Here is a 13,741-nt window from a genome sequence, read left to right as displayed (position 1 = left end):
TGTGAAGCATTGCTGTTAAGTGAGAACCCAGACTCTTACCTCCTCTTGTTCCTGGCCAGAGGCCAGTCCCAAAGCGCTGCCCTTTCTCCCTCTGAAGTACCTTTCAAATCCAAGTTCTCTTCGTAAGCCTACTACAGATTCTCTCTCCCTTGGACTACAACAATTACCACTGCCTCTAGTCTTCTCCCTTCTTATCACTTCTTTGTGGTGCTATTGCACTTATCTTTCCAAATATTTTTTTTCTAAAAAAAAGGGGATCAGATCATATCTCTACAGTGTCAAAGCCTTAACATTGTATTATAATAACATTATAATATAGGTACAACCTGTGTCCTCCCCACTTGGCGAGTGTTTCAGTCACCCTGGACTGTGCTCTTTTACTGGAATGTACCATGAACTTTTTGGACTCTGTGTCTGTATATATACTCTTTCCCTTACCTGTAATATCTTCGCTTCTTTAGTGAATAAACTATTCATCTTTCAAGAATTTGATATTCCTACCGTCAGAAGTTCGTCCTCTCTTCTTTGTTTCTAAAACACTTGGTTCATTCTCACCTTACTTTAGTACTGCATCGTAAGTATTTGTTTCATGATTACAGGGTCTATCTCTGACCTTGAATACACTATCATGTCTTACTCATCTCTATATTTCCCACACCTAATACATTGATACTTATACAGTTGGCACTCAGTAGCTATTCTTGGAGTTCATTCTTTTCCTTGCCATGGGAAACACAAAATTAATATAGGTTCTCTGAATTCCTGCCTGAAAGGAATTTGTGATGTAGAAGGAGAAACAGGAGGAACAGCCACAATAACAATAACAGCTACACTCTGTGGTGTTTGCTACTCACAGTTCATTGCGCCACCTGTGACCGGTGCTGTTCTAATGGTTTTGTGGTATTAACTCACGTGATCCTCACAGCACCCTTAGGAAGTGAGTACTGTTGTCATCCTTGTTTTATCCATGAAGAAACTGAGAGACCAGTTAAGTAATTTGCCCAAGGTCACACAGCTAGCTAATAAGGTAGTCTAGCTCTGGAATCCATCCCTCTGGCCATTAAGTAAACCTCAGGAAAGAGTGTGAAATGGTGTGTAAATCAGTCCAGAAGTGAATGATGCAGGCAGTTGATACAGAATTTCTTTGATTCCCGGAGTTGGTGGCTGCCTTCTATTTTATTTATTTTATTTTATTTTATTTTTTAATTGAAGAATAGTTGATTTACAGTGTTGTGGGTATCTGCCTTCTTAAACACATACAAAATGATATGGGACAAAAAACACCTATATACATCTTTTATTCTTCATACTGAGGGAGGATGGAACATCTGCAGGAAACTCATAACCCTGTGGAGTTTGTCTTTGACCCTCTGGAGTTGAGAATAGGTTAATATCTAAAAGTAACTGAACGGCCAAAGCGTCCCACAGAGGTGCTTGACTGCTGTGCCTGCAGAGGTGGGGAGTGGAGGTGAGAAGGTGTGGTTGTTGAGAGCTGAAGCAACTGAGGACAGAAACATCTGTATGTGATTACTTGCCTGCAGAAAGTCAGGAAAGGTGCCATTTCTCCCTCCCCGCCATCCTCCCCTAGACAGTTTTAGGGAATGTTCTTTCAGAGGGACTCCAATTGTGATAAAGGCTCTTATCAAAGAGTTTGTAGCGACATCTCACATCTGCCAGCTTTCTTTTATGTACTCCTGGTCTGTCAAGTTGTCCTTTGGGACAAGCAGAGTCCTGAGAGCAGTGAAACCTCATGCAGGTAGGTTGGTGAAGAGGTTTAGGGATTTGGTTGCTGTTCGTAATGTTATCAACCTGACACTTTGATTTTACCAAGTTTGGTCTTGGTAAAATGGGATTGTGGGCAGAGAGTATCTGTTTTTGTCCAGACTGATTCCTTGGAATCCCTAGTAGAAATAAACATGGGGAAAATAAGCTTAGGTATAGAATACAGGCACACCTAGGCATGGGTCTGGGAGTCTTCTTTGAACTGACCATATTCCTGGCCAATCCTAGCATATAGGAATGCTTGGGAATTTGGGGGGGCTGTTAACAGTGTGTGGAGGGTGCTGCTGGCATCTAATGCCCAGGAACTTTATTTATTTTACACTTTTTATATTATAGTTGATTTACAATGTTTTGTTAGTTTCAGGTGTACAGCAAAGTGATTCAGTTATGCATATACATGTATGTATTCTTTTTTCAATTCTTTTCCCATTTAGGTTGTTATGTAATATTGAGCAGCATTCCCTGTGCTATACAGTATGTCCTTGTGGGTTATACACTTTAAGTATAGCAGTGTGTCAGTCCCAAACTCCCTAACTGTCCCTCCCTCCTTCCCCCCGGTAACTGTAAGTTCATTCTCTAAGTCTGAGAGTCTGTTTCTGTTTTGTAAATAAGTTCATTTATATCATTTTTTTTAGATTCTGCATATAAGCGATATCATATATTTGTCTTTGTCTTAGTTTGACAATCTCTGCATCCATCCATGTTGCTGCAAGTGGCATTATTTCATTCTTTTTAATGGCTGAGTGATATTCCATTGTATGTATGTGCTTTTGAATGTCTTGCAGCGAGTAGGACAGCCCTGTACAAAGAATTGTCTCATCCAGCATGCTAATGGAGTCTGCATTGGGAAACGCTGAAGGAAGTCAGACTAACTTCCCTAGCTGGGAACTTAAAAACAAACATTTGTGACCTCTAAGTTTCTAAAATAGCTGTCACAACTCATGCAATTAAAAAAACCCCTCATATACCTTGCTCCATTGGAGAGACTTTTAGGCCCTGACACCAGCCTATTGGTGTAACTATGCTTTATGTCTGGTTCTGAGAGGTGAGGTGTCTGGATTCCCGGCCATGGCAAACTAGCAACAGCAAACTGGGGGGGTAAAGGTGCTGCTGTGATGGGGCATGTGGGCAGTTTCAAGAATTGACTGCTGAGTATCGGTTGAAATGGAAGAATTATGAAAATCAGACACAAGAAATACAAAAATAAAAAAATCGGAGGGCTTTTTCTGAAGTGAGAAATCATCAGTGTATCTTAGCAATTCTTTAGGAAATGGCAGCATCGAACTTGGATGCTCGTAATTATGACCTGATTTTTTCACAAGAAGCCAGTGTAATCCAATATACTTTGTTTACAGAAGTCTAGAATGGATGCTGTACATTTCAGAAAGATTGCTTTTAAAAGTTTAAAATAAAAGTTCTTTTATTTGCTAGATTGCCTTGTGGGTACCACCATATTTCCTCATTGTGACAGATAGAGAAGTCTCATTATATTAATATATATAACGGACATCACAGGTGTAAACCCCAGCATATAGAAATGCCTGAAGATTTTTGTTGTTGTTGTTACAGTGTGTGGAGGGTGCTGCTGGCATTTAATGCCCTGCGACTTTAAATGTCTTAATGATGTGCAGCACAGTCCTGTTCAAAGAGGAATCGGCTCCACCTATGTGGACAAAAAAAGAAGGGGTAGCTTCTCTCTGAAAATGCATTTGTTTTGTACTTGATAAAAGCTGGAGGGCTTCTTACAACTTAGTTTGTTAGCTTAAAATGATATATATACACTGTAAATTACGGCGTATGCAGACTCAGTACCATGTGTTCTTCCATTGTGGTGTTGGTGTGTGTGTATGCCTGTGTATGTGAGTCAGAGCTTGGATTCTGGACCACAGGCCTTTCTGGTCTTTAAAGACATGCTCTGAGTTTTTAAAACCTAATTGCCTCCATAATTATTTAGATAATATACTGTCTTCATAGAATAGAAGACCTCTATAACTTTTTGAGGAATGTGACCTGATTTCAACTATATGTGGAATTAAGATTAGTTCACGCATCATGCATGTTAAGAAAATGAATTCTTCAAAAGAAAAAAAGAAAAAGAAGAAAAAGAAAAGTTGGAAGAATGGATTTTTTGATTTGCTATTTTTTGTACCCTTAAAGTTCATAATGGAGTGCTTAAATTGTTTTAATAACATTTTAAATTTCACAAGTAGTTCATGAATAAGTTTTTGTTTTAAGACATTTAAACAGTATGGACGAACTAAAATGACCCCTTGGTTAACTCTTGCCCCTTCCTCCATCTTAATTCTCTCCTGTGTTAGTTATCTATTGCTGAATTGTAAATTTCCCCAAAATTTAGCAGCTCAAAACAACAATAAACATTTATTATCTGTCACACTTCCTGTAAGTCAAGAATTTAGCAGTGGCTTGGCTGGGTGGACTCCAGCTTGGGGTTCTCGTGAAATTGCTATCAGATACTGATTGGGGCAGCTGTTACCTGAAGTTTTGATTGAGGTTGGAGGATTTCCTTATAATATGGCTAGCTGGTGACACCAGTTGGTTCCTTGTCACATGGGCCTTTGTTCCTGACATGGAGATGGGCTTTTTCCAGAATGAGTGGTCCAAGAGAGGGAGGTGCTGTCCTTTTTATGACCTAGCCTTGTATATCACATAGCTTCACTTCCACTATATTCTGCTTGTTAGAAGTAAGTCAGTAAGTGTCATTTATATTCAGGGAAGAGGAAATTAGGTTCCATCTTTTGAATGGAGGAGTGTTGAAGAATTTGCAGATGTGATAAAACCACCACACCTCCCTAGAAGTAGTCTTTGTTGTCGATTTGGCTTTTATCTTTCCAGGTCTTTTTTCAAGTATTAATAAATACAGATGAGCACATATATGTGCACGCAAGTACACATAGAAACTTTGGGGTTTTATATAAATGTTTTCCTGAGTGGCATTATACTGTTTACCTTTTTCACTTATCACTTGTATCAGACATCTTTCCATGTCAAGCCATATAGCACTTATTCTTTTTAAATATTGTTTTTCCTTTCTGCCTCTGTTATATATGTTTATGGCATATGCTTTTCAAATATATAGAAAAATTAATGTCCATTTTCCATTTAAAATTTAAGTTTCTTGGACACTTGCTCTCGAATTTTATAAAACATGGGCCTTAAATTTTTCCCATTGAAAGGATGAAATCGAATATATCTCCTTTACTTTCTCTTTAATGCCCAGATATATGTGGGTTACTTTTGGTACATAGGAAGAAGTTAACCTGCTGCTGTTTGGAAGCAAATAAAGTGACTTGTATTTAATCTTTATCTACCCAGGGTTGTTGTTGGAGCAAGATGTTTAATATGTGTTTGGAACTTTGTTTTATAGCTATATTCTCCATTTGTTGTTCTGCTCACATATTTTAAGCTCTACTTTATGTTAAGAGTGCATGTCTCATGTACCAGTGAATGGGGGTAGATAAATGTTCCCTTGTCCTCCTTCACTCCAAACCACTTTATTAATATAATGCCCCTGAAGATCTTGAGAATATCCCTTTTTTTGCTCTCTCTTTTTAAAAAAAATATCCCTTTCATGTACATATTGAGGACACTGAAGTTTATTTTCTTTGTGCTCAATCACTGTTTTTATTTTGTCAAAACATCTTGTTCGGTGTATATTAAAAGGAATTAGATTGACAGACTTGGAAGTTAAATTGTACATATCCATTGAATTTAATGTAACATGTGGTTCAGTGATTATACATAAGTAATACTGTTATTCTAGTCCTCATATTGACAAAGTCCGGTACTGTAGGTTGTTATTTCAAGAAGATGTATGGTAGTCACACAAATTCTGGAACTTTAAAATCAAAACATTGCTTTTGAGGTAAGTGATTGGCATTTTGGCCAAATTGGGTTTATGCTTTTCTCAGTCATAAAACAGGTAGTAGAGACTGAGAGTTCTGGTGACTAGCCTCCCCATACCAAAAATATGTCAGCTTAGAGTTCTAATGCTGCTTCACTTGAGCAGTTGTTAAGTTGTACCTCATCCTAAGCTGTTAAAGCAGGGGACTTCTGAAACTTCTCCTTGTAGCTTTTGCAGAGAGGCAGCAACAGGGGAAGTTGTTTTTGGTATTTGTGGATAAAGTATTTTTATTTGAACGCAGTTCTAATAGTGTATATTTTTCATACTTGAAAAACCAATCTTTAAATCAAGGAGATTATTTTCGAAATGGAAGAAAGGAGACTAGCCAGAGGTTATGCTCAGATGGCTAACTTCTTTCTTTCACATGTTGCTTATAAAAGTAATGTGTAACGGGGATATGTGTATAAAAAGATGATTGAACTTGGTGTACCCCCCAAAAAATAATAAATAAATAAAATTAAAAAAAGTAATGTGTAAGTTTTGGAAAATATTAAAATTATCAAAAAGACTTAATTTCTTGCTTTACATATGCTCTTATAATAACCCATAGTTTTGCAGAACTCATTGAAAAGGGAAATTATTTGAACAATTATTTGTTTTTAATGTGTCTACCTAACTAGAGTATAGTACACCTGAGGACATGAACTGTCTATGTAGCACATAATAAATTGTCAATAAATATATGTGTGTGTGTATGTATGTATGTATTTTTATGTACTTCTGCAGTATCAGTTGTGTTTTCTCCTCTTTCATTTCTTATTTTATTTGGGTCTTCTCTCTTTTCTTCTTGGTGAGCCTGGCCAGAGGTTTGTCAATTTTGTTTACCCTGTCAAAGAACCAGCTCTTGGTTTTATTGACTTTTTTTTCTAATTTTTTAAAAATATCTGTTTTATTTATTTCCTCTCTGACCTTTATTATCTCCTTTCTTCGCTGACTTTAGGTTTTGTTTGCTCTTCTTTTTCTAAATCTTTTAGTGGTGGGTTAGATTGTCTGAGATTTTTCTTGTTTCTTAAAGAAGGCCTGTGTCACTGTGAATTTCCCTCTAAGAACTACTTTTGCTGCATCCCATAACCCACTGACTTTTAACAAAATAATACTAAGGGTTAAACTAGTTGCCACCTCTCTATCTGATGGGAATCCTGGTGCTAGGTAATGGAGGGTGTAGATAAAGGTTCTCAGGTTTTTATATATTTATATATTTAATCCTTCCATGGTGGGCTGCCTCTTATTAAATGCCTACAGGGGCTTAGGGCTGGGTAAGGTCATATACTGGGAGAGGTTTTGGGACATGTTGGGAGGAAAGAGTTACTAAAGGAAAGGAGCCTCCAGGTATTTTCTATCTTAAATGCTATTCTCTTAAATGGTAATTTTGCTTTGGGCTCTTAAGAAGAGTTGCTGGGGCACATTATAATTGGATAGTATTATTACAGAGAAGGTACTTTTTTTTCCCCCCAATGTTTTTTTTTTTTTAATTTTTTTATTTTTAGCTTTATTTTTTACTGGAGTATAGTTGGTTATAATGTGAGTTAGTAAAGATGGAAGTTAACATTTTGGGGTTTTACCTTACAGAATTGTTTTCTCTAAATGTTGATTTTTTATGTTACTTACCAGTTTCCACTGCCTATAAATCATAGAACTTAAAATATTGAGAGTTTTTTAAATGAAATTTATTTGGCAAGAGCCAGATAATGAACTGTACTATGATTTTAAGATATTGAAATTTACAAACACATCAGTTTCTTTCAAAAATGGATTTAATTTTTTCTTTCAAGTTCTCATTGTCATATGAGTAAGTGAATCTTCTGTTGAGTATCTGAGTTTTGAGTACCCGAATGTATGCTGATAAATTGCTTTCTGTGTTGTAGGCTGAGAATAGTTTCAGTGAAGAAGAGGAAGAAAAACTTCAAGCTGCATTTTCTCTGGAGAAACAAGATCTTCACCTAGTTCTTGAAACAATATCATTCATTTTAGAACAGGTATTTTTATTGCCCCAGACATCCTAACCATGGTTTGTCTACGAAATGTTTGCATTGCTGTGATATCTGTAACATTGTATCTTATTTTTCTAAAGTGTGCCGATGGAAGCTGTGAATATGTTTTATCAAAAATTTCGATGTAGTAAAAAAATTTTGAATGTATGATTTTTTTCCATGGTATTGCCTTCTACAAAACAGTCAGTGTTGAGTAGCATGAGTAAAGTATTTGACAATATGAATCAAGACTTCATTGACTTCAGACAGTTAAAAAAGATTTAAATTTATTGTTACTTGGTATACTAATTTGGAAAAATGAACACATTTAAGAAATTTAATAAATGATTTTGGAGAATTTGACAAGGATGATAAATAAAACATTTAGAAAAATAGTTCTCGAAGGACCTTTTGTCATACTGTTTCTTCCTGCTGAGCTGCCCTTCTGCATCCCTTCTTTACATCTAAATTCAGGTCATTGTTTTAAGTTCTGTTCAAATCACATTTCCTCCCACTGCAGCCTTGACCGCTTATACTTGCAGTCCTCTCCTTATTTGGATTCCTTTTATGCTTGCCTCTTGATGGTAGAGCACGTTGTTAGTCTTTTCATTATTTCATGTATGTCAGTTATGTCTCCTTCACTAGGTTTTGAATTTGTGGGGGGCCAGGATCACATTTTTTGTTCATCTTACATAAATCTAGCACATTGCTGGACTAAAAATAGATTCTTAAATTCCTGTTGTTTGATTAAGGAGAACACTTGTGAAATAAAAGTGTAAACAGTACTGTAGCTTTCTGGGCATTCTAGTAAATAGATACTGTTAGGAGGACAGGCTGCTAGGCATCTACTTCATGTAGCCTCATGCAGATTGCAGATCATAAAGATGACTATGGTTCTTATCCTTGGTGGACCTTCAGTAGAAGAAAGGATAATTGAATAGGACAGAGCAGCATGTGGTTTAGGAAAATGTTGTTTCAGAATAATGTAAAGAACAGAACAGGTATTACTGAAAAAAGTTTTCAATTTTTTGTTATATATTACCTAGGAAGTTGGTAGATGAAGGTGGTTTTGAGAAAGTGTTCCTTGGAAAAATATTTTTAGTTGGGAAACAAAACCACCTTTTACTTCTGAGAAATAATTAAGTGAAATAAGTAAATGAAATTTTAATTAGGATACCATTTACATAGCCAAAGCAGAGAAGTTTTTCTCTTAAGTAGATTTAGTATTACTTAAACCATAGGCAAAAATGAAGAGGTTTAGTCTGAATAATTTAGGTCATTTAATTCTGAATCTTCCAGCTCTTGGCTGAATATATTATTTGTAAAATAGTAAAAAAAAAATTCTGTGATAGAAATATAAAGTTTTTAAATTTAAATCATTTAAAATAATGTATTTGATTATAGTTCAAGGTCTCTGTAGGAACATTTGGAATATGTGTAATGTTTTTTTTCTCTTTAATAGGCAGTATATCACAACGTGAAGCCAGCAGCTTTGCAGCAACAGTTAGAGAACATTCATCTTAAACAAGACAAAGCAGAAGCATTTGTCAATGCTTGGTCTTCTATGGGTCAAGAAACAATTGAAAAATTCAGGCAGAGGATTCTTGCACCCCACAAGGTATAGGATATACTACTCAAAAGATATTTTTCAATAATATATGGCATAAATTATTATATCTGAAAAATTCTGCTCTCCTATTTTCTGGAAATATTTGTGAAGGATTGGTGGTATTTTGCATTTTCCGCCAGCATTATACGAACGTTCCAGTAGTTCCAAATCCTTGTCAGCACTTCATATTGTTAGTTCTTTCTATTAAAGCTATCCTGTTAGGTTTGTAATGATATCTTGTGTTTTTATACATTTCCCTAATAACAAATTATGATGATGATTGTTTTTATGTGCTTACTTGCCATCCATATATCTTCGGTGAAGTGTCCGTTCGAATCTTTTGCCTAACTGTATTTCCACATTATGACAGATAAAGAATTATAGTAATATAAATATAAAGGACAATTACAAATGTAAATCCCAGCAAATAGAAATTCATGGGTTTTGTTTTTGTTCTTGTTTTTTGGGTTGTTAGAATTTGTAGAGGGTATTTGTTTTCTTTCTGTTAAATTTTGTTAATCTTTGAGTCCTTTGTCAGATATGTGATTTGCAGATATTTTCTCCTAGTCTGTAGCTTTCCCTTTTAGTTTTTAACAATGTCTTTTGCAAAGTAAAAGCTTTAAAATGTGATTGTTTGATTTATCATTTTTTTTCTTTTGTTGATACTGCTCTTGGTTTTGTACCTAAGAATTTGTAGCCTAATGCAATGTCACAAACTTGTTTTCTTCTAAGTGTTTTATAGGTTTGTGTTTTACATTTAAGTCTAAAATCCAGCTTGAGTTAATTTTATGTAAAGGCATGGGGTACAGGTCCAAGTTGTATTTTTTTCTGATGTGGTTATTCATTTGTTTCAGCATAATTATTGATAATATCCTTTTTCTTACTGAATTGCCTTAGCCCCTTTATCAAAAATCATTTGACATATTTGTGTATCTCTTTCTGGACTCTCTTTTTGGTTTCATTGATCTGTCTGTCTTTATGCCAATATCATGCTGCCTTAATTACTGTAGCTTTGTAGTAAGTCTTAAAATCAAATATTGTTAATCTGCTGACTTTGTTCTTTTTAATAACTGTTTTGGCCATTCTAGTTTCTTTACTTTTTCATATAAGTTTGAAAACCAGATTTTTTAATATCTGCAAAAAATCCTCTGGAATTTGGATTGAGATTATGTTTAATTTATAGATCACTTTGTAGAGAAATGACTTCTTAATAGTATCGAGTATATCTCCATTTATTTAGGTTTTTTTTTGATTTCTTGTATCAGTGTTTTTCATTTTTAGCATATTTTGTTAGATTTGAACACTCCTAACTGAAGTTGTTTTTTGGTGGTTTTTTATTTTTGGAGTTGTAAATGGTACTGACTTTAGAATTTTGGTTTCTAGTTGTTTGTTGCTAGTATAGAAACACAATTGATTTTTGTATATTGATATTATATTGAAGACCTTGGTAAACTCGCTAATTAGTTTTAGCAGTTTTTTTGGTTGTTTTCCTTGTGATTTTCTTTGTAGAAAGACAGATTGTTCATGAATAGAGATAGTTTTATTTCTTCCTTTCTAGTTTGTTCAGTTTTTGTTTTTCCTGCCTCATTGCACTGACTAGGACTTCTAATATGATGTTGAATAGGATTGGTAAGTTTGAACATCGTGCTTTGTTCCCAGTTTTAGAGAGGAAGTATTCAGTCTCTCATCATTAAGTAAGATGCTAGGAACTTTCCTGGTGGTCCAGTGGTTAAGACTCCTCGCTTCCACTGCAGGGGGCATGGGTTCAGTCCCTGGTTGGGGAACTAAGATCCTGCATGCTGTGTGGTGTGGCCCCAAAAAATAAAAAAGAGAGAGTAGGATGGTGGTTACCAGGCACTGGGGCTGGGGTAGGGAAGTAGAGGCAATGTTGGTCAAAGAATACAAATTTCCAGTTATAAGATGAATAAATTCTGGGGATCTAATGTATAAAAAAAAGATGCTAGCTGTGGGTTTTTAAAAAATGCCCCTGTATTGTTTTCATTTCTCTCCTTCTTTTTCTCTTTTTTTATTTTTTGAACTCTACATTCTAGGAGCTCTCAAGTGTCCTCCACATCACTGCTTCATTTTTCATCATTTTAGTTTCTGCTTTTTCCTATATCCTATACAGATTTTGTTTCCATTTTTTTGTCTCTAAAATTTTTTTAACCATCGTCATTAAAAAAAAAACCCTCCACTTGCCTTTGAATGTTTGGCTTTTTAATATTTATATAATTTTCTGTTTTTTTCTTGCATTTATATAAGTACAGTATACTTGTATAGTTAAAAATATTTCTTTCACTTCTAATAGTAAGTCATTTTTTAGTGTCTTCTGGATGATAGTTTGTTACTTTTTTAAAAGTAGTATTTCTTCCTTATGTTATGTTGTATTACATTAACTTCTGTTTAAGAAGTGGTTTGATCAGTTGTCATATAAAATATGCAAAAAAGTAGTTGGAAGGATTTGATTAATTGGTCTCTATGACACTGGCCGCTTGAGAATGTAGAAAGTTATTTTTTGCCAATACAGAGTATATGAGAGGATAGCTAATACTTTTTTTTCTAATTTTATTTATTTATTTATTTAATTTATTGCTGTGTTGAGTCTTCGTTGCTGCACACAGGCTTTGTCTAGTTGCGGCGAGTGGGGGCTACTCTTCGTTGTGGTGCATGGGCTCCTCATTGCCGTGGCTTCTCTTGTTGCAGAACACAGGCTCTAGGCATGTGGGCTTCAGTAATTGCAGCACACAGGCTCAGTAGTTGTGGTTCACGGGCTCTAAAGTGCAGGCTCGTAGTTGTGGCACACAGGCTTAGTTGCTCCACAGCATGTGAGATCTTCCTGGAGCGGGGATCAAACCCGTGTACCCTGCATTGGCAGGCAGATTCTTAACCGCTGCGCCACCTAAGAAGTCCCAGCTAATACTTTTTTTAATGCTTTAAATGCTTAATTAAGATCATATAATAATAGCAAACATTTCTTGTGTTTATTGTGGGCCAAGTTCTCTACTAAGTGCATTACATCTTGTAAAACCCATTAATAGTTCTAGTTTATATTTAAAATCAAACTGAAGCTTAGAGAGATTAAATAATTGATCTATGGTTATGCAGCTAAATAAGTGGTAGAGTTGGGATTTGACAAAAGTAGTTATGTTCTTAAGCCACTGTGCTATACTACCGCCTAGATGTTTGCAACAAAATTTTTCTGTGTCAGGCATTATACAGAGTGGTTTACATTGTGTGTGTGTGTGGGTGTGGGTGTGTATGTGTGTTTTATATCTTTGAAAAAGAAATAATACTTTAAAAAGTGTACCTTTACCTTGTTAACCCAAGTGGTCCATGGTGAAACTGAGATGGGAATCAGATTGGTCTATCTCTTAATTAAGCGTTGTTCCTTTCATAGAAGCTATAAAAGGAAGCTCTGGCAGCTATAATGTTATCTTCCTTTTTTGCCCTAATGACTGTCTAGGGTATGGTGACTAAAATAGCCATGGATGAAAATAGATCATGTCATTTAAATTGTAACAAAAAATACATGGCAATGATTTATTATATAATGAACAAAAGTTGTATTTTGCAGTAACTGTGTTGTTGTTTTACAGTAATTTAGAGGTTCACATAATAAACTGTGTGTTGCTTGCAGTGGAACATCTGTGTAAGTAATTTGAAATTCGGAGAGAGTCAGATTCAATTAAATAACAAGTTAAAACAAAAGGAGTTTATTTTTAATTCAGTTTTTAAAAACACCTCTTTTCATCTTCTGTTATTTAAATCTAATAAGTGAGAGGCAGATTGAAAGTTAATTGGATAGCTTTTTACAGGATATGATTGAAGGGATTTTTAAATTTTATCCCATTTCACTTTTTTTTTTTTTAATACACTTTATCTTAACCTCTTTGGAGACTGAAATGTTACCACTGCTTATTAGAATTTGTAGTCTTCCCTCTTTTATCAGTGTTGACTATGTTAGCAGTGTCCTTCTAACAGGGTTTTCTGTGTGATTTTTGTTATGCCTGTGTGGTTACAACATTTATTAAATTATGGATACCCTTTCAGACAGAACTTGAATACTATGTTTAATTTACTCCTAAAATTCTGGTTAGAGTTCCTTTGTGTGTATTCCTGCTATACAAAATGTGAAAACTTAATGTCAGATATTATTGACATATTGATACATCTGTTTTTTGCTGAGAGCCTAAAGAAAGAATTGTGTTTTTTTTAATATATTTTTTCTAAAATATTTTTACACTCGAAGTTCACCCTGTTCCTCAGTAACAGATATGATTATGAGAAATATACATAAGGCATATTTTTAACACTCTGAGCAGCCTACTCTTTAAAGGCTACATGTACTGATATGTTTTCTTAAAATGTACTTATATGTTTTTTAGGGAGTTTTTAAAGATAAATTTAACAGTTTTATTTGTTTTGAATGCTCAAAATGTGTATAATGTGATTTTCTTC

General features: G+C 34.9%; 1 protein-coding gene across 3 annotated transcripts in view; it reads left to right on the top strand.

Annotated features, from left to right (window-relative positions):
• The window catches only part of COMMD10 (COMM domain containing 10), a 180,383-nt gene that overhangs the window by 2,177 nt on the left and 164,465 nt on the right, over positions 1 to 13,741 (top strand). For all 3 annotated transcript variants that reach the window (XM_057736993.1, XM_057736987.1, XM_057736990.1), the window contains exons 3-4: positions 7,570 to 7,680; positions 9,137 to 9,292. In XM_057736993.1, the coding sequence (XP_057592976.1) occupies positions 7,570 to 7,680; positions 9,137 to 9,292 (267 nt within the window). The remainder of the gene's footprint in view (positions 1 to 7,569; positions 7,681 to 9,136; positions 9,293 to 13,741) is intronic.

Source organism: Hippopotamus amphibius, chromosome 1 (genome assembly GCF_030028045.1).
Source record: "Hippopotamus amphibius kiboko isolate mHipAmp2 chromosome 1, mHipAmp2.hap2, whole genome shotgun sequence".
Taxonomy (NCBI): domain Eukaryota; kingdom Metazoa; phylum Chordata; class Mammalia; order Artiodactyla; family Hippopotamidae; genus Hippopotamus; species Hippopotamus amphibius.
Note: the sequence above shows the minus strand (reverse complement) of the source record. Positions and strands in the feature narration are given on the sequence as shown.